This window comes from Macrosteles quadrilineatus, unplaced genomic scaffold, assembly GCF_028750875.1.
Source record: "Macrosteles quadrilineatus isolate MER2022 unplaced genomic scaffold, UCM_ALF_1.0 Scaffold_2__2_contigs__length_208266976, whole genome shotgun sequence".
NCBI lineage: Eukaryota > Metazoa > Arthropoda > Insecta > Hemiptera > Cicadellidae > Macrosteles > Macrosteles quadrilineatus.
The window spans coordinates 49,098,318-49,124,338 of NW_026542595.1; the positions used below are offsets into that span (position 1 = coordinate 49,098,318).

Sequence of the window (26,021 nt, forward strand, 5' to 3'; positions counted from 1 at the left end):
AGAACTAACAATAAAATTGGCTTCAGCTGCTCAATAAGGATGGGAAATCTACTAAGGGACTATGTTTTATCATGCTCTATCTATGCTTAAATGCTAAGAGAAGGGTAAGATATTTATGTAGTATGAAATTATGGAAAAGTGGTATGTCAATCGTATGAGCTTTATGCAAGCGCATACATTGGTAACTATATCTCAACTCTAGAGGTAAAAAGTGTATTACTATATCACTAGCTCGAAAGAAGTCGATTAAATTTTATTCTTATTGTGGCCAACTTGGTTTAAAATCTACCTAGAGTCGACTCAATCCGATTGGATTGTATTATGTAATTATGTAATACGGCAAAACTAATACTGAAATGAAAATGTTGCATTATGCACATGTGGTTAAAAGTCACATGTTTGTGATTAACGTATCAACAATAGAGTTTGGTTTGTAAACATATTGCCTCAAAAGATTCGTTACTAGATGGAAATGTACTCAACAAAAAATCTGAAATCATGAAAAGAGGACGACCACCAAATAAAGGTTTGAAGAAGTTGGGGAATTTCTTTAAAAGGCACAAAGCTGATGAAGAACAGGTAAGCTATAAAATATATACCTTTATTAATTTAATTACATACATTAAGTTCGTGTGGTATGTCATTACTAAGTAGCTTACACCACGAATACAGAAATTGGAATAGAGTTGCTTATTTTATATTTCTCTATAGCTCATTGTGTAAGGTACGTTAAAAAGTTATATGACAATTTTTATGATTGGTAGTTAAAAGTTATTAGGCCTAACTAATTAAAACTGATCCATTACTTGATTATATATGATATCAACTTTCTTCAAAGAACATAACATTCTTTTTTTATTTAATTGCAAAGCTAATGGACACCCGGTTAGCCTAAACGTTATAGAGTCCCAACTAGGAGAAAATGTGAGTTTTTTTTTTAATTTTGTAAACATCGTTATTAACATTAGTTACATATTTCATTTAGGATTGATTAAAACTATTCTATAACGGTAGGATAACTAAGGAATAAACTTATTTGTTTGAAAAAAAAATTTGAGTTCTTAACTTTTGTCCAACTGATTGTCCAACTGGTCAATATGGTTAAATAAATATAATGATATCAGTTTCTCTAATAAATTTAAGTAGTTAGGCAAGCTCATGAGGAATTTAAGGTCAATATGGTTAAATAAATACAATGATATCAGTTTCTCTAATAAATTTAAGTAGTTAGGCAAGCTCATGAGGAATTTAAGGTATGTTTTCAATACTTCAAAACCTGTGTAGATAAGAACGGCTTTGTAGCCTATGAGCTAGCATCCAGCAATTATCATTATTATTATTTGTAAAATCTAATATCATTCAGGAATTTGTTCTATTGAAGTAGCAAGAGTGTTTTAAAACTAGTGTTTTAAAGCAAGTAGAAAGTTTGTGCCTTTTTCACCCAAACAATAGAGAAGCAGGTCGTAAGTTGAATGTGACATGGTGTGGAGACCGTCTTGAGCATTGTCCTACACACAAATATCTTAGTGTCATACTTCGGTCCAAAAAAGCTTCATATTACGGACACGAGTTCTGGATGGATCACTCTCAAGCAATCGGGTGGCAAGGTGGGAGGCCAACCCTCGCATACCAGCCAGGGAGGAACTGGCTATGCCTTCATCACGGTGTGGAAGACTCTAGCTAGATCGAATCAGGGTCGAGATACAGTACCAAAATGCAAGACAAACATGCAGAAATGGGTCTCTTACATCATCACATGACGAAGAAAACGTTTTGTGTGCGTGTGGTGTTGTTCAGGATCCCGGCCATCTACTGATGTCCACGCCTAGACCAGTCTTGCACATTAGATGACCTTTTACAAGCGAATGACAAAGCCATATCGGTAGCTAATTTCTGGAAAAGCAAAGTCAGATTTCCGGACACGGAAAGTAAGTAGCCTAAGTAGCATGAGGAGGAAGAGGGTTAGTTACAATTTTTTAGGACCTTTATAGCTTAAATTTACTTTCATTGACAACAAATTTTTTTTTATTTTAGGTTGCAAAAGAACTTGAACCTGAACCTGAACCTGAAGGACCTGAGGGGTCTGGTGTATGTGTCTTAGAAGTTCAATCTGAACAAAATGTGAGTTGTTATTATCATCTCAACCGTATTATTAATGTAAAATTATTCAAAACAATTAATTAATTTAGTTTAAAAATATTATTTTGTGATAAATTAATAATACCAATAACCAATAAAGTAAGTAATCAGTCACCAATTTTACGATGAACGAAAAATAGCTTACACTTAGATACTGTACAATGAAAATTACCTTTCCAACAAGCATAAAAGACAAATATTTTAATTTCAGGTCCCAAATGGAGTGCGCGTGTTAAATGATCAATCAGATAAAAATGTGAGTATGAGTAACTATACCTGAACCGCATTGTTACGGTACTAATGAATAATTTAAAAAAAATTAACCGTTCATTTTGTGGTTAATTCATATTTGAAATAACATTTAATGTACTGTAGAAAATTATGAATTTGGTTCAAACAGAAAAATGTAAAAAATATATTCTAAACACGCAAAAGAATCTGTCATCATTGTTATTATATGTGGTTAAAAATTGCATAACTCGATTTTTTGGACAGTGTAAATGGCTTATGTACCGGTACCCAAAGACTGCCATAGAAAGATAACGTTTGCCCAAAGTAACCATTAATGGTAGATAGGAGAGAGGATACTCATATATTTTCATGAATTTTTACTGTAGGTAGTAAACAAATAGACCTCTGTTATTGTTTGTTGAAATTGTTATACATTTATGTTTATTTTCCATGATGATTAGTTATTCTGATTCTGGTATTGGAGTATGCCAAGAGTAAGATATAACGCAACAAGTGTAGACAGGAATTTTATATTCTAAAATTGGCCAGGTGATGCTTAAATTTTTACTCTCAGTAGACTAGGATACAAATTTTGCAGTACAAATTAACGCAACCTTAATACAGATTTTTTATTTGTACAGCTGATGACTTCCAACAAACCCATTAGATGTGCGAAGATAAGGGCTCTGGAGATAATTTCAGATGTAAGTGCTCAAATAAGTCAGTCTATGGTGGAAGAAAAGGTAAATTATTTTGAGCAAAGAAGAATGTCAGAAGACAGCCAGGTTCGTGCCACTCGCCTTGAGGAACAGCGACAAAGAGACGCCAACCGCAGAGCCGCCGAGGACGAAGACGAGCGAGCACGAAGCCTCGAAGAACTGCGGCAAACATCCGCTAACCGCAGGGCCGCCGAGGACGAAGACGAGCGAGCACGAAGCCTCGAAGAACTGCGGCAAACAGCCGCTAACCGCAGGGCCGCCGAGGACGAAGACGAGCGAGCACGAAGCCTCGAAGAACTGCGGCAAACAGCCGCTATCCGCAGAGCCGCCGAGGACGAAGACGAGCGAGCACGACGCCTCGAAGAACTGCGGCAAACAGCCGCTAACCGCAGGGCCGCCGAGGACGAAGACGAGCGAGCACGAAGCCTCGAAGAACTGCGGCAAACAGCCGCTAACCGCAGGGCCGCCGAGGACGAAGACGAGCGAGCACGAAGCCTCGAAGAACTGCGGCAAACAGCCGCTAACCGCAGGGCCGCCGAGGACGAAGACGAGCGAGCACGAAGCCTCGAAGAACTGCGGCAAACAGCCGCTATCCGCAGAGCCGCCGAGGACGAAGACGAGCGAGCACGACGCCTCGAAGAACTGCGGCAAACAGCCGCTAACCGCAGGGCCGCCGAGGACGAAGACGAGCGAGCACGACGCCTCGAAGAACTCCGACAAGCAGCCGCTATCCGCAGAGCCGCCGAGGATGATGACGAGCGTGTTCGACGTCTTGAAGAACAGAGGAAAATAGATCAATAAAAGGTTAAATTACCTGTGTCCGCCGGTCGATCCTGTAGAATCCTATTGCAGGATATGCATTTCGGCGATGTTAAATACAGGTTAAATTGTTTCAGGTAATTTAACCTTTTATTGATTGTCAACCGATCCGGAACAACAAACAACATAAAATGAAGGAAAATAGATGCCAACCGCAGGGATAATGAAGTAGTAGACGAGCGTGCTCAACGCCTTCTAGAACAGCGTCGTCGTACAGCTGAAATGCGACAGAATTCTGAGCGCAATCAACTTCAATCCTATAAAGCCGCTGCCTCAAGCCTCGTAGAGTACAACAATTTGGGAATGTTTGACATTGCATGTGTTCATTGTGGTGCTGTTCATTTTTTAAAAGAGAGAGTGCAGAACAGAATTCACCCTAATTCTTTTGGTGACTGTTGCCTTCATGGTCGCATTGAACAACCTGCGCCAGAGTTTCCCAATGAATTGGCATTGCTGTACACTAAACAACACAGACTAGCCAAACAGTTCCACGATAAAATTCGAAATATTTCTGCCTGTTTTGCTTTTTCTTCATTCAATGTTGCTGATGACAGGACTTTCAATAGTAAAGGTATTTATACATTTACTGCTGGTGGACAAGTGTATCACAAGTTAAATTTGGCGGCTCAGCCAGTCAGCAACAGTGAGGGTGATTTGGAAAGACCTAGATATGGCCAAATGTACTTCATTGATCCGGAAACAGCCGTTGCAGAACGTATGAATGAACCAATGAATCAAGGCATCAATCAAGAACTCATACAGATTTTAGAGGAGATAATGAGAAGTCAAAACCCATTTTCACAGGCTTTTACGATGATGAGGGAGATAGTTGAGGAAAACAATCAGCGTGCTGAAGCTCTTGGTGTCCAACCACCCCACGTCCACCTCCTGTTTGCTGAACGTGCAGGTAAAATAATACTGTTTTCTCTAATTACAATTATTTTGTATGTTATTTGTAGTTGCTGCAAAAATATAAAATCAGAAATATAAAATAAACAGTAACTAAACATAAAAACTTATGCAAACTTATCAAGTAAGTAGTCTTGTGTTTGTTACTCCTCGATAAATATGATGACTCTGAAGGTAAATTTAATTGAAGGGTCGCCACAACTAACGTTTTGCTGCAATCTCAGTACTAAACTCTGAAAACTTCCATACAAGCATAAGCAAACGCGCCGTAGCCTTTTTTATTTCCTTTCTCCGTAGCTTTCTATATTACATGTAAGAATGACTACAACAGCCTGTTAAAATAATAATACCCCAACCGCAGCAAACCTGCAGACTAAGCAAATTTCCATTTGCCTGATTGGATTTACACTAAAATGCCTCCTGAAAAGTATCACATTTATTCCCTATTTTAATAGATTAGTTTAACGTACTTAGGTTTGCTGGAACAGGGAGGGTAAAAAGGTGTTTTGTTGTAAAATGTTAATAGTTTAGTAAAAAATGAATGTATTTTACAAATTCTATCAAAATATGTTCATAAACAAGCAAACTACAACAGTTGACTTATTCTCCATAAGAATAACATAGGAATTTTAAATTTACAATTTTGTGGAATTTTCTCCGTAACCATTAGGCGCACAATAACGCTTCAATATACTAAATTATTTTTTTTTTTAAGCTCTACAAAATGGTTTGGAAAGAAATTGTGAAATTTTGTGTTTTTAGGGTAAAAAACGAAAAAAACCTATTTTTATTTGTGTCATTTTTCTCTTAGAACTAAATAATGATTAAAGTTAAGATTTTTTTGTTTTTCATATCATTAATTTACGATGTTTACTTTTAGGCGATGATCCCAGGCGATTCAACTCACCAACTTATAATGAAGTTGCTGCTGTAATTACATTAAATGCAGACCAAAGTATTCCGGAAAATGAGATGGTTATTAAGGAGCGAGGAAAACAGTTAATAACGCTCAAGAACATTGACAGCCGAGTAGAACCATTCACCTACCCTCTCCTCTACCCAAAAGGAACTTTTGGGTTTACTGTAGGGCTTCCTCTTAAAACGCCTTATGCAAGCCGTGCACACATGACGAGGATGGAGTTGGCTCAATACAGGTTAGCCTTTCGTCCAGAACAAGCCAAGGCTCTTCCTCCTGAACCATTGCTAGAGGATTAGATCTAAGGTCGATTGGATTTAATGCTCTCCACTTTGGTGGTAGACTGTTTCAACAGTACGTCGTGGACACATACATCCGTGTTGAACGTGATCGTATTCAGTGGATCAAATATAACCAAAAGAAACTTCAAGCTGATCAGTATGCAGGAGTAACACATTTTCTAAATGAATTGGCTGAAAAGAAAAATGCTACAGTTGCTGAAAAACTGATTTTACCATCATCTTTTCCCGGATCAACTAGATATTTCACCGAACACTTTGAAGACGCTATGGCAATAGTCCGAAGGTTTGGCTCTCCAGACTTTTTTATCACAATAACGTGCAGTCCAACATGGCCAGAATTAAAAGAAGCTGCATGTATTGAGCTCTCTGATGGTTCTAAACTTCAACAGTTCGCCCAGGAAAGACCTGACATTAGCTAGGGTAGCCAAATTGAAATTTGACAGCATAGTTGAAGATATAAGTTAGAAACAGATTTTTGGGAAGTCTTCTGCTTTTGTTTACACTATAGAATTTAAAAAACGAGGATTACCCCACCTACATCTTCTTGTCATCATGGCAAATGAAGACAAACTCCGGTCTCCAGAGGAAGTAGACACTTTCATTTCGGCAGAAATTCCTAATGATGACCCAGTTCTAAGGGAGTTGGTCCTCAAATGGATGATTCACAATCCATGTGGCGAACTTAATCCGTCTGCATCATGTATGAAGAATAAGGGTGGATCAGCTAAATGCCGCTTTGGATTCCCCAAAGCTCATCAAGAGTTTACGTCAATTGTTGACAACAAAAAACCGAATTATAAGAGACGGTATGACCCACAACTGGATCCAAATAACCCAGAATTTTCTCACGTCCATGCGGTGTACCGCAAAAACAGTGATGGACAAAAAGTTACACGGGACAATAGACATGTTGCTCCATACAATGGCTATTTACTGAAGAAATACATGTGTCAAATAAATATCGAGTATGTTGGTAGTGTTAGAGCCGTTAAGTACCTCTATAAATACATTTATAAAGGGCATGACTGCGCAAATATAAAAATTGTTGAAAATGTGGCCCGAATAATGTATAATGAAGCAGAAACATTTGTTGAGGCACGTTATATTTCGCCCCCTGAAGCATGTTGGAGGCTGGCTGGAAATGAAATCCAAAGGAAAAGCCATTCGGTGCAACGTTTGGACATCCATCTAGAAGGTCAGTACCGTGTGGGAAACATGGAACAGACACAAGAAGATGTAGCGGACACTGGCCTGAAAGGGTCCACCTTAGAGGCGTACTTTAAACACAACTCTAAACTTCACATAGAAGAAGAGAATGGGAATGAAGTAATCTACTACTTCTACTGGCAGATGCCAGAAAAGTACAAATGGTTAGGCAAAACAAGTGAATGGGTGGTACGACAGCGAAGCTCAAAAACTATTGGAAGGATCCACACCGTGAACTTGGTGGCCCAACCTGAACTTTATCACTTGAGAATGCTCCTCTTTCATACCAAAGATGCCAAAAGTTTTGAAGACCTTAAATTTGTAAATGGGACTGCCTATTCCACTTATAAACAAGCATGCCTGGCAGAAGGCCTTACATATGATGACCAGCAATGGATTGATGGGCTGCGGGAATCCGCTTTGTCAAAGATGCCGAGTGTCATGAGGACACTCTTTTGTCAAATCTTGATTCTCGGATCACCAGAAAACCCTAAACGTCTCTGGGATATGTTTAAGGACGAGTTGGCAGAAGATTTTCTTAGAGAAGCAGAGATTTCTGGAACTCCTCTAGAAGATGCTTACAACAGAGCATATAGAATCATAGCTTACAAGCTAAATACTGAAGCTACAGAAGGTAATAATCAACTTATAAATATTACTTATTACAAAACTTAAATTAAGTTTATTTTGGGTGTATACCCCTTCAAAATTTGTAATATATTTATTTATATTTTATTTTAAATGATAAATAATATCTTTCTCTTAAACTGACAGCGAGTAGGTTAGCCATGCCAATGGTCGATGAATGTTGTCTATTGGTCTACCAAAGTTAAATATCAATCTTTAGTGAATTCCTTCAACATATCATACACAATACCATATCAATATTAAATTATTTTAATGTCTTTAAAAGTCATTTCAAAATAATTAATAAAGATGGTCTAATACAGTCCTTACTATTATTTATTAATCACAAATTTATAAAAAACAGATGATTTCAGAATCAAACCTTTGCAGATATTTTTATAACAGTCTTTAAAAACTAACCTAAAATATGTTAATTTAATATAAAAAAGGGTTGGAAATTAGTGTGTGTTTTAAATAAAAGAGCACAAACCCCATTTAACCATATTATTCACTCATGAATAATACATTCATGACACACATTATTCTAACCATTGTTGTAAACAGTACTTTAATTTGGGAGATATCGACCTTGAAACATACATAATTGCGGATCTTCCAGCAAAATAAATCGTCTTAATAACAAACATTTTGAGCCTTTGGGTGGTGATTGATCACCTATAATTACTCCCAATTATTTACCCAAATTCTTTCAGCTTTATTAACTTATCGTTATTTGTGATGTGTTCCAAAAACTTTAATGACACTTTCTAGAAATTTTTAATACTTAAACGTGCTTATTTTAGGCGCAACTTCCGTTTTTGGGTAGAGAACTATGGAATGGATGATATTAACGACTTCGAGATGAATGAGGAGGTTTTTAACGTAGGGCAATCTCATGAAATTGGCCATCGCCTCTACAACAACCTCAATGATAAACAGAAGGAATTTGTTGATGCTGTCATCCAAACACTTGATGATGAGAGTTCAGGTACAGTACACTGTTAATAAACTGAGAAATTCAGGTGCGAGAATACCTAGGATACCACTAATAGTGTGCGGTATAATTACTATTAGAGGAAAAAATCGAGGTTTTGGTACAAAAGAGAATAATTTATTAAGAGAAAAATGAGTATGTTGTTATGTGCGGTGATTCTAGACGAATGAATCCAACAATGGATAATGGTCATATGATGGGATGTTAAATACAAAGACATTTAAATTACTAGATGAAACAAAGACACTTGACGGAACATACCGCCCCCTTTGAACCAATGGGGTTCAATAAATTAAAATATTACTTTTAACAAAAACAAAAACTGAGGGGGTATTTATGCAAAATTGATTGTCTGAGGAACACTCTTAAGGGATGGGAAACACTTTTATCGCTGGTCTTGTATACAGTCCGTTCGCTGTTTTAACTTTGACCACTCTGACAATGCCGTCCAGTCCAGGTGAAGTTTCCACTATTCGACCTAATGGCCAACACAGGGGAGCAGTTCTGGTGTCTTGAAGTAGAACAAGGTCACCAACCTTGAGGTTTTCATTTTTGATGTTCCACTTGAAACGCTGTTGAAGGGTGTTTAGGTATTCTTGGCTCCAACGTCGCCAAATGTTTTGGGTAAAAGCTTGGACACGTTGCCAACGCTTAAGGCGGTTAGAAGTCAAATCGGTGAGGTCCGGTTCAGGAACAGGTAATAGAGAAGAGCCAATGAGAAAATGGCCCGGAGTTAATGCTGTTAAGTCCGAAGGGTCTGAGGAAAGAGGAGTCAATGGTCTTGAATTCATAATTGCTTCAATTTTAGCAGTTAGAGTGAAGAATTCTTCAACTGTGAGAACTTCTTGTTGAATGACTCGATAGAGGTGATGTTTCATGCTTTTGACAGCACTTTCCCACAAGCCTCCTTGGTGTGGGGCAGCTGGTGGATTGAAGTTGAATTCGATTGAATGAAGGTTACAAAAGTCCAAGAGTTGTTGTTTGTTTTCAATAGTTTTGAAGAGTGATTTAAAATATGAATCAGCTCCGACAAAGTTGGTACCACAGTCGGAATGAATCGTTTTTGGAAGACCTCGACGTGATACAAATCGTGTTAAAGAAGCTAGAAATGATGCTGTAGAAAGATCAGTCACAGGTTCTAGATGAACGGCTTTTGTGGCAAAGCATACAAATACACATATATAAATCTTGAAATGTTTAACAGACCGTAGATTGTGAGATTTCGCAATGAAGGGACCACAGAAGTCCATGCCTGTTGTCTGAAATGGGCGTGTACAGCTGACTCTTGAACTGGGTAGATCACCCATAAGAGGTGGGGTATTTCTTGGTTTACACTTAAAACATCTTTAACATTTGAAAATTCGCATTCTGATAACGGTTCTAGCAGAGAGAATCCAGAAGCGTTCATTTATCAATGACTGAAGGAGTTGTGGTCCAGCATGTAAGTGTTTTGAATGGAAATGGTCGATCAGAATGTTAACAACATGATGAGATTTTGGCAAAAGGATTGGATGTTTACTGTCATAACTCAGAGATGATTGATTGAGTCTTCCTCCAACTCGAAGAATTCCTTCGCTGTCCAAAAAGGGAGACAATCTTCTGATCCTTGTACTGCATGGTTTGTCGTCTTTCAAAAGTGCAATATCTTCTGAAAAAGCTTCATTTTGTACAAGTTTCTTGACAAGCTTTTCAGTCGACTGTATTTCCGAGAGGGTAGGTCTATCACCTTCAGTAGTATTGACAGGGTGGTTGCGGCATCTATTTATAAAGCGTAACACAAATGTTAGGACATTTAGTAGTTTGGTCCAATTTGAAAATTTAAGCAAAAAATCTGGAGTTTCAGAGGAGGTGAGCACGATGAGAGGGTCCTTTTTTAATTCTGGAATTTCATTTTCTTTGAGAGAAATTGAGTCATCTGAAGGCCACTGTGACAGATTATTTGCTAACCAGGTGGGTCCTGTCCACCACAGGGGATGATCTTTCAACAACGAGGGAGAAAGTCCACGAGAAGCACAATCGGCTGGGTTGTCAGAACTTCTCACATGTTTCCACGAGTTTATAGGAGTCAACTCTTGTATCTCTGCTACACGGTTAGAGACAAATGTTTTCAGTTTGTACGGGGGTGTACTTATCCATGCTAGGACAATGGTTGAATCACACCAATTTTGAATCAATTCTATTTGGTAGTTTGAAGAGTAAATATTTACACAGTAGTTCATTATTTTTGCAAGTAAATGGCTACCACATAACTCTAAACGAGGAAGGGAGACTGATTTCAAAGGAGCAAGGCGAGTCTTAGAGATAATGTTTCGGATGATAACTTGACCATCAACAGTCGTACGAAGAAATACAACAGCAGCATAACCATGAAGAGACGCATCTGCAAATCCATGAAGTTGAATTGAACAGCCTGATGTAAGCTTTAAATTTCTTGGAATTAGGATAGTTGAAACGTCAGACAATTCTTCAAGAAAACTCATCCAGGACTCAGTCAATTCTAGGGGTAAGGGATCATCCCAATTCAAATTCTGTGTCCAAAGGTATTGCATAAAACATTTAGCTTTCATAGTTACTGGTGTTATAAAACCTACTGGGTCATAGATTTGGGCAATGATGCTCAACACTTTACGTTTAGTATGTGGAATTGTTGTACATGACTTTGAAATGTTGAAATGGTAAGAAAATGTATCTGTAATAGATGACCAATGCAGACCTAGAATGCTGAAATGGGCTTGTTGTGTGGCATCATGAAAGAACATGTTTCTAGATGTTCTTGAGGCATATCATTGAGAAGCTTCTTTGAATTGGAGGTCCATTTTCTCAATTCAAATCCACCTTTCTTCAAAAGTTCAATCAATTGATTACGCAGCTCTAAAGCTTTGTCTTCAGAATCATGCCCTCCAATACAATCATCCATGTACGTTTGATGTAAAAGGACATGTTTTGCGGATGGGTACGCGTCACCTTCATCAGCAGCAAGCTGATTCAGAGTGCTAATGGCTAGAAACGGCGAACAATTCATGCCGTATGTGACAGTGGTTAATTTAAAAACTGAGAGTGGATCTTGATTATTTTCTCTCCAGAGTATCAACTGATAGTTTTGATCGTCCGGGTGAACTTTAATCTGACGGTACATCTGTTTGATGTCGCAAGAAAAAACAACTTTGTACTTTCTGAAATTCATTAATATGTCATGAACATCAGTTTGAAGCTTAGGACCAGGGAGTAATATATCATTGAGAGAGATGTTGTTACTTGTTCGACAGGATGCGTCAAAAACAACACGAAGTTTGGTTGACGATGAAGACTCTTTAACGACTCCGTGATGGGGCAGGAAAAAATGTGGACAATTTAAAGGGGGTTTGACATCACATTTTGTCATGTGGCCAGAGGTGTTGTAATCTTTCATGAAATCAGTGTATTTTTCATGAAATTCAGGTAGAGAGGAGAATTTACGTTCAAGAGATGCCATTCTAGATTTGGCAGGGATCAAAGAATCACCTAATACGTCACTATTAGGCTTAAATGGTAGTCTTACTACATAACGTCCATCAGGATCACGGGAATGAGTCTTACCAAATGATTGACACAGTAAGAGTCGTCGTCAGAAAGCTTTGAATGCTGCGGAGGTTCTTCTAGCTGCCAAAATCGCTGTAGAGAGCTGTGCAGATCGAAATCACTTATTGTTAAGAAGGTTGACAAGTGGTTGGTTGGGTGGTTTTCACCGAGGCAAGGTGTTTTACCCATAATTGTAAAACCAAATACTGTACCTATAACTTTTGGTAAATTATTACCAATGGTGTGTATCTCGCCAGTGAAAATGTTGGCAAAAAGTTCACATCCTAGGAGAATATCAATGGGTCCAGTAACATTAAATGAGGGATCTGCTAGGCTATATTTTCTAACATGCTCAATTACATCAGGATGTACTTGTGATCTAGGGAGTGGTGAAGTAATTTTGTCAAGAATAACTACAGTATGATTCTGAGCTACGGGTTTACTGCTTAGAGTTTCTAAATCCACATTAGTTACACCTTTAGTCTTGGTACTAAGGCCAGAGATGCCATCAATAGGAATTACTGACTTACTTCGGACCACGTTCAATAGCTGGGCTGCACGTTCAGAGATGAAGGAGCATTGAGAAGCTGAATCAATCAAACCTCGGAGGATATGTGTGTGTCCGGAGGGAGACTTAACCTTGATAAGAGTCGTGGCTAGGAGTACTGTGGAGTTGCATTGGGAGAATTTATCACTTTCGCAAACCATGGATGTTGCACTTTGAGGGTATAAAGCTTCATTAGGTTCACTTAGGCCTATATGTTGTTCTTCATTGGAACGATTTCTGACTTTAGTAATAGGCTTACCGGTAGTAGGTTTAGGTTTCAAAAAATGCAAAAGTGAGTGATGAAGTTTTGAACAAGTCTTACAAGTACGCTTAGACATACACTGCTTAACCAAATGATTGCCGAGGCAATTTGTACACCGTTTTAAGTCATGTACCATTTGCAACCTTTCTTGAGGGGTTTACTCTGAAATAATGTACAACTATATACATTGTGACTTTCATTGCAGCAAAAACATTTGAGATCATTTGAAGTGCTTACAAAAGCCAAAGGTCGACGTTGAAAAGATTTATCATTTTGAAATGAAACTTGATTAGGGTTGGAAAGTTTTAGAGGAGCTACTTGTGGAGCGTGACAGAGAGAGGCATCTTCACTGTTGTTACAAAAGTCTTTAAGAAATTTGATTAATTCACTTGCTTGAGGAAAATCAGAAGATTTTAGGCGTTTTGATTCGAAAACTTGACAGAGGTTGGAGTTCATTTTTCGTAAGATCTACATACTTAGTAGGTAGTTGTCTTCCATGACATTATAGTCAAGAACACTAAGAGCTTGTTCATTTTCGTTGAACTCATTTAAAAATGATCTGAGGTTTTTGATGGATTTGTCAGTAATATTGGGCAAATCGACAATTTTACTGAGGTGGACAGAGATTAGCCTACGCTTCGAGTGATATCTTTCCCGTAAAGCATTATAGGCTACTGTATAGTTGCCAGACGAGATTGGTAGGGATTTAATTAGGTGTAAGGCTTCGCCTTCAAGTGAACTTATCAAGTACTGGTGTTTTTCAACAAGGGATAAGCTACTGTTGTTGTGGATAGTAGTATCAAAAAGGTTAATGTAGGATATCCATGTTTTAGTGTCACCATTGAAGGACTTCAGTTCTAGCTTGGGCAATTTTACAACGCTATGAGTAGGCCTAGAGGTTGGGTTTGATGCTACAGAGTTATTTGACAAGTGTTCATCATTAAAGTTCTGAATTAAAAGAGAAATTTCAGTTTGAATGTTAATTGAGAGTTCTGATATGTCGTTCTGGAGCTTTGAAATAGCTTCTTCATTGTCAGAAAAAACTTAAGTATTGTCATCAACATCAAGAAGCTTATCAAGGTTAGCTTCAAAATTGGCAGAAATTGTTTTAGATTCTTGCAAATAAAGGTTAAGTTTAGTGGTTTGAGCTTCTGTTATTTCTGATGGACACGATTGGATATACTCACTGATCGAATTTAATTTATTTAATTGCAATTTGCATCTATTAGAAAATGTTGAAAATCTCATTTTGAAAGTTAGGCCTAGGCCGTTCAATGAGTTTAGTAGCAGAGATATTAAAATCGGATGGAGTAATTAGAGGATGAGGACGAAGACTGAGGAATAAAATTAGGGTTTCTTTATTATTTTCATGTTGGTAATGCTTTATTTTGATAACTTACGATGAGATGCGGTGCGTTGTCTTCGAAGTACAAACATAACCTTATTTTTGAGTTTCTTGACGTTTGACGTTGCGATGCGATGTAGACGAAATGAAGTCGAGTCGAGATGAGAATGCGGAGCGGAACTAGCAGAACGATGACGATGTTGAACACTTGGAATGAGAGGAGTGTGGACTGTATCGTGACGTAGATGAAAAGTTCAAAATGGCGATGCGGTTTTGTCCTTGGCGGCTTCACGTTGGATGAAATACGTTCAACCGAGACATTTAAATTAACTTGAAAAAAGTCGCACTAATGTATAATCCGCGGCTCGATAGGACCAAAAATGTGCGGTATAATTACTATTAGAGGAAAAAATCGAGGTTTTGGTACAAAAGAGAATAATTTATTAAGAGAAAAATGAGTATGTTATTATGTGCGGTGATTCTAGACGAATGAATCCAACAATGGATAATGGTCATATGATGGGATGTTAAATACAAAGACATTTAAATTACTAGATGAAACAAAGACACTTGACGGAACAAATAGCATTGAACATATGTTTTAACAATTCCATTTAACCAATGTTAAATAATGTTTATTTTCGGCCCAAAAACGTCATTTGTTGATGTTTATGATCCATACCGGGTATTTTTCTAGTAATCGTGTACGATACCAATAACCTTGAATAATAGGGAGGTTACTTCAATATTTAGAAAAGTATGTTTTGAAACTATTTAAATAATGGTCAAGCCTTTTTTTACTTACAAGTAAATGACATAGTTAGTTATCAAAATACAGTTTCAGTTTTGAAATAAAACATATGGTTAACACATATTATTTGTTGCAAAAAAAAGAACAAAAAAAACAGAATCCTACTGCATCAGCTTTTAGAAACCAGCAGACTTGGATAATATAAGCTCGGATAATAATGAAGTTAACTGTAAATTGTACATTTTTGTTTTTAATCAATGTCATCTGATTTAATTCATTTTTTAGCTTAAATTTTGTATACTATCTTTCTTTATACTATTCAAACAATGTCACCAGTTTTAAAATCCTGACAGTAACAAAACATAATGTTGTGCACATGAATTGATGCAACACATGAATTGATTTGTTTTCAGGACCAAAATGTTTCTTCCTTGATGGACCTGGAGGTACAGGGAAAACATTTGTCTACAATACCTTGTACCACCTCTGCCGAAGTCGAAACATCATTGTTAAATGCATGGCATTTACAGGCATTGCATTCATACTTCTGCCAGAAGGACGCACAACCCACAAGACATTTGGTCTTAAAGTTCCTTTGACTAATGATTCAAAATCATCAATCAAACGTGGATCTTCAAAATTCAAGGAATTGGAAGCAGTCAACATGTTCATGATGGATGAAGCACCAATGCTTCCTAAATACGGTCTTGACTGCATGTACGAGCTCCTTCGTGATCTAGGTGACAGGAACTCCCCATTTGGCGGGAAAATAATGATTTTAGGAGGAGATTTTCGACAGTGTCTACCGGTCCAGCCAAGGGCAAATCGTACCGAACTTCTAGACCTTTCCATCAAGAAAAGTGTTCTCTGGAGGTACTTCAGGGTTTTCTCTCTGGAACAAAATATGAGAGTTGATGCGGAAGAGGAGTGCTTTGCTAGGTACCTACTGAAACTTGGAAATGGAGAGCTTGATACCAACGCTGATAGTGAAATTGAACTCCCTAATGACATCATCACTAATACTAATGACATTGTTAACGAGATCTATGGAGAATGTCTCTCCGACGGAAACTTTGAGGACATGAAGGATCGAGCAATTCTTGCACCCCTAAACAAGGACGTCGACACAATTAACAACACCGTTATCAATTTAATTCCTGGAACCGAGACCATTTATAAAAGTTACGATTCAATTAAAGATGAACCAGAAGGTGCCTTAAAGTTCCCCCCAGAATTCCTAAACTCTATCGAGATTTCAGACCTACCACCACACCAGCTCAGACTAAAAAGTAATACCATTATCATGCTCCTTCGTAACCTTGACGTCTCAGAGGGTCTGTGCAATGGCACTAGACTGATAGTTACAGCACTCTGTCCTAACATAATAAAAGCCAAGATCATCACTGGTGAACACTCTGGCCGAGACGTGCACATACCAAGAATCACCCTTGATTCATGCAAGTCTCAGCTAGGGTGTTCACTACAAAGACACCAATTCCCTATTCGGCCAGCCTTTGCGATGACAATACATAAATCGCAAGGGCAAACATTTAAATATGTCGGCGTCGTGCTACAAACGCCTGTATTCATGCATGGCATGCTATACGTTGCATTTTCGGGGTAAAGCGTAGAAGTGCATTGAAAGTGGTGGTACCGCCAGAAACAGGTGGTCGCACACGCAACGTAGTGTGGACCGAAGTTTTTAATTGATGTGGTTCGTGCATTTGAGAAAAGACTTTTGTTATATTATGAAATTCTATTTTTCTTGCACTATTTTTTATTTGTTTTGTTGTAAACATTTTCTTTGATAGTTAGTTTTATTGAAGGTATGCATTGTACTGTATCAGATGCAGGCAAGTTCTTTACTTGCTCTGCTCTTTAGGGATACTTTAAATGTATTGAAATATTTTGGAATATTTCATTTTTATATAATAATCTTATATTCTTATGTGAGCAATGTTTGCTTGCAGATCAAAAACAGCAAGGTCAAAGGTCGGGGTACCGCAGGGTTCGGTTATGGGCCACATTTTGTTTTTAATTTTAATTAATGACCTTAGTTTCAATTTAGATTGTAAGTCAACAATTTATGCTGATGACACCTCTTTACTTGTTAGCCATAGAGATTTAGATTGTATGGAAAATGTTGCCAATTCTGTTTTTAAAGATGCTGAAGAATGCTTTACAGTAAATGGATTGTTTTTAAATTCTAAAAAACACAGAGAATATTGGTGACCTTGAAAAAGAATCATGAAAACCATAAATTTGTTCACGAGTATGAAAATTTTGTAACATTACTTGGTATAAAAGTAGACTGTAAGCTGTCATAGTCTGACCATATTAATTTTGTAAATAATAAATTGCCCAGAGTTGTACATTTGTTAATAAATCTAAAAAGACATGTTTCCAGTAAATACTTGAAAATGGCATATTTTGCTTTTTATGAAAGTGTTATCTGGTGGATAATCTGGAGTAACGGAGTTGGAATTAAAAAAAAAAATAATAAAAAAAAAAGCTGTTAAGAGTTTTGCCGGACTCAGAAAGGTTAGCCCGCTCCAGGCCACTTTTTGTCTCATCGGGGACCCTGACTATTGTACACTTGTATATTTTAGAGGTATTGATGTTTGTCAAAATTAATTTAAATATGTTTTCTGTCAGAGAAATAATACATGATCATGTAATCAGATTTAGGAATAAATTAGATCAACAAAGGTTTAGGTTAAGTAAATCAATTAATTATCATGTTAATTTAGGTGTAACATTTTTCAACAAGTTACCATTGGCTTTTCAGAGTTTGCTTAAAAAAGCATTAAATAGATTGTATAATTGGTTACAATTGAACCCATTTTATACATTGGATGAATTTTTAAATATTAAAATAGAGTCTTCAAGCCTAGCCCAATTTTAGATTTTAAACATTACATGTTTTTTTGTGATGTTAGCTCAATTTAATTTTGCTTGTTTATCAATGTGAATCATATACAACTGTTTATTGAACAATTTTGTAATTTTGTTGAATGTCTAATAAATGTCTTATTATTTGTCTTATTTGCTTGTATGTATAATTTCACAAAGTACTTGAAAACGGCTTTGACAACAGCCTTTAAATGTTGGAAATAATTTATTTCTAGCCTAAAAACGTAATTGATGACCACTAACATCTAAGGCAAATTCGCATTTCACTATACAACTCAATATAACAATATACAAATTTAACATTTGCCACATGGGCTGCTAAGTAGTTATGTTGGTTGAACAAAATAATAAGTAAAAAGAAAAACAAAAGACTTGTAACATATTGTGTTTATAATAAACCAACCACAGTATACTACAATTTACAGTACAAAGGGGGAAACATCATGTTACTATTGAGCAAAGATTACACTAATTTATCTATATAGGGGATATTTTCCCTTATATATTGATTAATTTTCAGTATAATCTTTGCTCAATAGTAATAATTGAAGTTCCTCTATATGAGGTTTTTGCCATTGACTGTAAAATAAAATAATTTGTTGTGGATTGTCAGGTTAAATGTTCCATCATAATAAATGGAAATTCCACTTGAAGTTAAATAATTAAGTCCGAAATTAGTTGTAAATAAGACTTGATATTGTGAAATCCGTGGATAAGTTAAAGTCATATTGTGGTTAACCTGATAATAATAAAACACAGCTGGCCTAAAGATATTGCTTTAGCAACACTTAAGTTGCCTTTATATTGCTTTTACAATCGAAATCAACTATACCGAGCCATGGCTCGGTCCCCCGGTACTTAACTATTAATAGAAACACTTGACCATAATGGCCTTTAATAGACTTTATATGCATTTTTATATTCTAGCAGACTTGACTCGGTACATAATACAAATACTAACAACAACAACAATGATAACATGTAATAAACAATAAATAAGTAACATGCAATGATAATGGACTAGCAATTAATATAAGTTAGTATTTAAGAAACTAGCCTAACGTTGCGCATACAAGGTACTGTATGTAAAATATTGATATTATTTCTTAAATAAATTAATCTGATATGGCTTTACATCATACGAAATATAGCGTGTCGTTACTGTCAATTTTGCAATATTATTGCTCTAATATATTTCAACTTTTATAACTTTTATTTATACTCTTTGAACCTATATCCATTTCTTGGTATTCTTTTTCGTTTCACTTTTACTTTTTAACTACAAAAAACATGATCTAATATATTATTTAAGATAGTCCGAAAAAAGTATTTGTAAACTTGATTCGATTTTTCTATTTATGAAGAAAAGGGAGTTCAAGAACAATTCTACAAATGATTAATGTGTACGAGTGGAATTATAAAATTTATTTATCCAGCAGTTGTATCTACATTAGTAAGAGAAGTATTTAATTAATAGTAATACATTTATTGATACGTGATGGTTAAATTCATTGGTTTGTAGTTTGTGCTACAGAAATTATTACAGATTTCTTATTTTTGCATTGTAAACAGTTATTTAGGTGCAATTCACTTAACGCTATTCAAGTTCCGAATAATAGTGCTTTGAAGTGTAATCCAATCCCCAGTTATCATAACAATCGTATTATTTAGCCAATACTCCACAGGTCTGTGCTCCAGTACAACTCGACCATTGGCTGGAACTAATTGTCAAAGCAGTCTCTATAACAAAACTCCAACTTTGGAGAGCTTTGATCATCACAGGTAATTATTATTGAATCCACTGAAGTTATTAATACTTTAATCTGTGTCCATAAAATGTAATTCTTGTTATGAACAAATGCACATAAGTCAATTAAAAATCTTCAGCCTCTTTAAAACACAGCAATGAAGAAATTACATACCCTTATATGAAACAGCACCCGTTTTCAACATTTATAAAATTGAATGTGATTTATGTAAAAATGGAGGAAATAAAAAAAATATCTTTAAGTCTATTTTATTAGCTCTCAAAATATGGGGTTACAAGGCCGGAAGAAATTGTAGATCCAGGTTTGAATAAGACGAATATGTGTGATGTAATACATTCTGACATGTGTACACCTATATAGCGTTATACTATTTATACAGATTTATAAACTTTATAATATCTTATAAAGTTATAAGATTTTGAAGCTGAAACATCTTCAAAAAGTTTCACAAGAGTATTTTTTTCTTCATTCATTCCGGTATGATTTATAATGTTTGTTTATAAATAAATTAACATATGTTTGAATTATTTTAAAATTAAGTTAGTAGGAAAAAAAATTTTATATATCATAGTTTATTTACTTGATATGTTGTTACTAGAGGCTGAAGATGAGTTTTGATGTAAACTTGAAATATACCTCGACATTTTTTAGTAAATTGTGATTAATTTATTTTAGTGATGAGTAACCGAAAACCTAAGAAAAACATTATTTTTTTCTTGAGACGGGGATGTTGTATCCTCCCAAAAGTGGATATTCTTGTTAAGGTAAAAAATGCGAAGTATTAATTTTACACAGCTTACAGCTACGGACATCCGTTTTAGTTTCTGTTCTAAAGCTAGGCATTTTCCATCGCTGACGCATGTTGCATGGTGCACGTGTCACATTAAACAATTGATTAATTTATCCTGATTAGAACGTCTTCAATGTGGATTACAGTGTGGATTATCATTGCGGCATAGTGACTTGCCATTAAACCACGTTCTTTTAACTCTTCTCTTCTTTCCGAGTTTCATTTACGAAATTAATATTTTGTTGTTCGTTTTAACCATGACAATGCGCCATAATGAGTTACCATTAAACCATGATCTTTTAACTCTTCTATTCTCTCCAAAGTCCATTTACGAAATGTATATTATTTTGTTGTTCATTTAAGCCATGCCAATGCGCTATAATAAATTACCATCAAAACATGTTCTTTTAACTCTTCTCTTCTTTCCGAGGTTCATTTACGAAATTAATATTTTGATGCTCATTTTAACCATGACAATGCGCCATAATGACTTACCATCAAACCATGTTCTCTTAACTCTTCTCTTCTTTCCGAGTTTCATTTACGAAGTGAATATTTTGTTGTTCATTTTAACCATGACAATGCGCCATAATGACTTACCATTAAACCATGATCTTTTAACTCTTCTCTTCTTTCCGAGTTTCATTTACGAAATTAGTATTTTGTTGTTCATTTTAACCATTACAACCAAGTGCGAGTAAATATATATCCTGACTCCAAGAGAATGTGTGCATCTAGGCACTGTTGTAAAAGCATAACTCCAAACTGTTACTAAGTTTACATCACCGAGGCAAAAATCAAAAGACTCTACTCTGAAAGACATCTTTCCGAAAAGAATAAATAAAAAAGGCACTTATAAGAAGTGCTGATTAATAACCGTCACGATGCTTACGACTGTAAGTGAAATACTTAGAAACGCACAGTGCCCCAGAAATAATGGAAACTTAAGAAGTTCAAAAAGAAGAATTTAACGTGTAGAAAACTTAAAATTGTCTTACGTTAATTTTTGTTTACTGAATTTTTAAGTGTTTCTAAGCTTTGCATTTGTCTAGGCTTACGCATAGTGCAGATATTATCTAACAAAATGGTTAATTTATCCTAAATTAAATATGTTCAATGCGGATTACAGTTAGAGCGTTGCGCCATAATGACTTGCCATTACAACATGTTGATCCCTTCTCTCCTTACCGGGTTTCATTTACGTAATGAAAGTTTTGTTGTCCTTTTTTAATCATGAAACCCAACTACGAGTATATATATCCTTAAAACTAAACTATACTAATCAACAATCGATAAAAATAAATTCATACTATTAAACCTTTCTTTTAAATATACTAATGAACCTTAATTTGTGGATTTCAATTTTATTCCACTGCCAAAATCTGTTTTCTTCAGAATATCAGTCGCACGCATATGAGACGGTTGTAATCAGTTTGACAAACAAGTATGCACATGGCATTTTTCTGATCATTTTTTATATTTTAAATTGCCAGTGGTGTAGGACATAGCTTAGATATGTATTTTGATAATGAGTCAAATTAAAAGTAAATATTTTTAAAATCTTATTTTGTAACAAATTACTATCTTCAGTATAACAAGTAATGAATTTACGCTTGTTAAAAGATATATTCATTTATTTAATCTAGTCATAAGAACAATTTTTCGTACGGATTAATTTGTTAGCATTACATATTTTTTGCATTCACAAAAATCCTTCGATTTTTCGTTAGCTAAAAATTTGTGTCATTACTAAATAATTGCATAGAAACTTTATACGCTTTTAATGAGCACAACAATCATACGTAAAATAAGTTTGGGCAACACTGGATTCATGCAAATTTTAGAGAAATATTGAAATAACGGTATGCTGCACAGCCAATATCATTATGCTTATCGCAACAGTTCAGCTATTTCGTTCAGCAAATATTGCCAATGTGGCATTGGGTTTTACGATTCAGTTTTATTAAGCAGGCCTAAAACATTTTTTAAAATCGAAACACCTGAAAAAACCTTTGAATAGCTACCGCTTAATAACTGGGCCGTTAACCAGTACTCCACTGAAATCATAAACTGCTGAGGGCATAGTCTTATTCAATTTGACAGGATCCCTTAGAAGTGTTTTCAAAAAAGCCTTTCGTCATATCAGCATGTGTTGCATTAATCAGCCTCAGCCACTTCGTCATCAAGATAGCGGAAGGTGATATGATTAGCTTTTACATGTTAAGAAATACTTACTAGATTGTTTTTACAGAAGAAAATTACAAAATAGTGACTTGTGGAGAGTTATACTTAATGTTATAAAATATACTTGGTTACGTACATTTGAGTAACATATAAAACTACTAGGGTTACACCCGCGGGCTTTGCCCCGTTTAACTTCTTAATTTTCAAGATTATCTCGTTCGCATGGCTCAATCACGTCCTGGTTGAAGTTTGTTCACTACGCTCACTCACCTTTAGGTTGGAGCTCGTTCGCTACGCTGACTCACCTTTAGGTTGGAGCTCGTTCGCTGCGCTCACTTGCCTTCAGGTTAGCTCGTTCGCTACGCTAGCTCGCCTCCAGGTTGAAGTTCGTTCGCTACGCTCACTCACCTTTTGGTTGCAAATTAGCTGCTGCCATAAATGTAAAAGAAATAATAGTACTGCACCCTGTTGGTAATCCTTGTAACTTTAATGCTATTAAAAATCATAGAACAGAACCAACTTGTTCAATTGAAACAGCTGTTAAGATTCAATAATTCTATTTCTCATAAGGTTAAAATGGGAAACTCCAGAGCCACTGGGGCGGAGCCCGAAAGGATTTTTGAAATAAGAATATGCCTATATGTTAATCGGGAATGTGAGCTATCATCATGCCAAATTTCAGCCCAATCCAACCAGTATTTTTCGCGTTCACATGTCACCAACATACATCCATACATCCATACATCCATACGTCCAAACTTTCTCATTTATAATATTAGTAGGATTCTACAAATAAACATTTTTAAATTTATTGGAAATATGTGACAGTATAATATAATATAGCTTTTAATATATTTGTTGTATCTCGCGTTAGAACACATATGAAATGTTGATGATGCCTCTGAGTGCAATCTCGATGAAATGTTTAATTTCCGTTGTCGTCTCTCGCCATTCGTCACCGACCACAGAACTCGCAAGAAAATTTGTAATCTATGAAACCAAACGCGGTTGGATGAAAATAATCTTGGTGGCGTTGACTAGTCCATAAAATAGTATAAAGAAAATAATTTACATGTTCGCAATAAACTTGAGTTTTACGTCTTAGTCAGATCCAACTACGTTATGCTTTTCTTTATAAAAACTAAAAAAAAAAAACAGACATATGTCCTCTTTTGTAGTAAATGTAATGATAGCCACAGTCACAATCTAAGGAACTGCTGTACTTTTTCAATTCATTATAGCTTATTGACAAACCTAAGTGCTGAAAACCCAGTACATTTAAGTTACAGAATTAGTAGGAGAAATTAATGGTTAATTAGTTAGTTAGAGAATTAACTAACTGTGTGCATAGCTCTATTAGTGTAACAGATTAACAATCAAATACTTCTTGGTCAGTGGAGCAGGAGCTGACAGTGGTGTTGATAGACGGTATTACTGTCACGAATTACTCGTCATGTACAGTGTTACACCTGGGTTAGTACAACACGAGTTACGAAAAACGTTATTGCTCAGTCAATATATAGTGATTGTAATGTAAATTGTAATAAATCAAATACATTTGTATTACTGGCTATCAATTTATGGTAACCCAAGTCTGGATACTGTATCATTCTAATTGTTTTGAGAGATATGAAAATACCTACACTATTGTATTAGGTACAGAAACAATGATTTAGCATGAAACTAAAATTAAATCAAGTGGGTCAATGGTAACATGGTAGGCATACGTAATTGAGATTCGCCAACTTTGATATTTTAAGGTTAATTTATGTTCTGTTAGCCAAAGTGTTAATCTTACAAAGATCTGACAGTACATTAAAATAATGTTTAACTTATAATACTTAATATCCTATTTATATATGTATAAATAATATAATTAACCTAATATATAGTGTATATATAGACTGGGACGGGTGGGGGTGGCGTCGTCCTGTAATTCAGCTACTAGGAGGTCACGAATTGTGGATATTTATAGGCACGCACTGTGGATTAGGCACTCCCTGTTGTGGATTAACGTCCGCACGGGTGAGTACTACGACTATCCGCAGTACTATCCTGATAATTAGACCAATTCGTATAAACCAAGGAAAAAAGTGGCTCGGATTCCACTATAAACTGTATGTCCCTTAGTCGCCATTAGCTGTATGGGCTATTAATTAACAGCTGTGTCTAAGGAACATGTCGGCCTTAGTCACTAACAAGACTACAAGATCGCGCCACTAATCATACACTCATCTCCATTCATACTTGGCTTAAAATACCTACTTTGTATGGTCGTCATTTCAAAGAAAAGTAGTAAAGTATATCTACCTGTGGGTGCTGTACTAATACAATGTTACACTGGCAAAATCTTTTACTATGAGAAGGGCAATGCACTGCATAATGCTCACTCCCCTAATTCTTAGCTGTTTTATCACGTAATTCAATATGAAATACTTTGAACTTTACTAGTTAAACTTGCTATACTAAATAAAATAAAGTCCTTGTGGAATTTTGATTTGTTTAAAGTTTTCAAGAATGTCTATAGCTTAATTTGTATGTTATCCAGCATACTAGGTGGATGAAAGTAAAATCACCAATGTACGTAGTAAAAGTTTTTTGTTTTAGAGGTTTCTTGACATTCTTTCATGTCCTAAAATCCATATCAATAATTGTTTGAGAAAACATTTTGAATTTATATTCCTATAAAACCCAAAATACATACTAAAATTGACTTGTTCATTTTTTATTTATAGTTGTAACATTTTAAGTTTATAATTCTTGAAAAGGTAAAACAGCTTAAATCTGTCAGCAAAAAGTATTATATCAAGATTAAGATGTATATGCGTCTACTAAAACTTAACTTAACTAATTTTGCAGTAATAATAATACGTTAAATATATATTTAAATTAGTGACTAAAGAGAGTCTTAACCTATTTCCTTTAGTTAGGCTTATTAGGCAATTTAGCTATCAGTTTAACTATTACAAAGTGATAGCATAAATATGTCAGTCTGTTTCAAACATGTGTAAAACATCAAAAGCATGTCACTATCAGGTGG

The 26,021-nt window shown here is 35.6% G+C and overlaps 5 protein-coding genes across 5 annotated transcripts; 4 read left to right on the forward strand and 1 right to left on the reverse strand.

The window, feature by feature from the left end:
• Positions 1 to 498: 498 nt before the first annotated feature.
• Positions 499 to 3,890, forward strand: LOC128984172 (translation initiation factor IF-2-like). Its single transcript, XM_054403465.1, has 4 exons — positions 499 to 579; positions 1,551 to 1,706; positions 2,035 to 2,121; positions 3,012 to 3,890. The coding sequence occupies exons 1-4, from the start codon at positions 499 to 501 to the stop codon at positions 3,888 to 3,890; spliced, it is 1,203 nt and encodes a 400-aa protein (XP_054259440.1).
• Positions 3,891 to 4,130: 240 nt separating this feature from the next.
• On the forward strand, positions 4,131 to 6,032 carry LOC128984173 (uncharacterized). Its single transcript, XM_054403466.1, has 2 exons — positions 4,131 to 4,815; positions 5,698 to 6,032. The coding sequence occupies exons 1-2, from the start codon at positions 4,131 to 4,133 to the stop codon at positions 6,030 to 6,032; spliced, it is 1,020 nt and encodes a 339-aa protein (XP_054259441.1).
• A 555-nt stretch (positions 6,033 to 6,587) lies between these two features.
• LOC128984174 (uncharacterized) lies at positions 6,588 to 9,812 on the forward strand. The gene is made up of 3 exons (XM_054403467.1): positions 6,588 to 7,875; positions 8,695 to 8,856; positions 9,727 to 9,812. The coding sequence occupies exons 1-3, from the start codon at positions 6,588 to 6,590 to the stop codon at positions 9,810 to 9,812; spliced, it is 1,536 nt and encodes a 511-aa protein (XP_054259442.1).
• A 2,587-nt stretch (positions 9,813 to 12,399) lies between these two features.
• Positions 12,400 to 13,128, reverse strand: LOC128984175 (uncharacterized). The gene has a single exon (XM_054403468.1). It carries the CDS (start codon positions 13,126 to 13,128, stop codon positions 12,400 to 12,402), a length of 729 nt encoding a protein of 242 aa, XP_054259443.1.
• Positions 13,129 to 15,842: 2,714 nt separating this feature from the next.
• LOC128984176 (ATP-dependent DNA helicase PIF1-like) lies at positions 15,843 to 16,949 on the forward strand. Its single transcript, XM_054403470.1, has one exon. The coding sequence runs from the start codon at positions 15,843 to 15,845 to the stop codon at positions 16,947 to 16,949; it is 1,107 nt and encodes a 368-aa protein (XP_054259445.1).
• Positions 16,950 to 26,021: the final 9,072 nt, after the last annotated feature.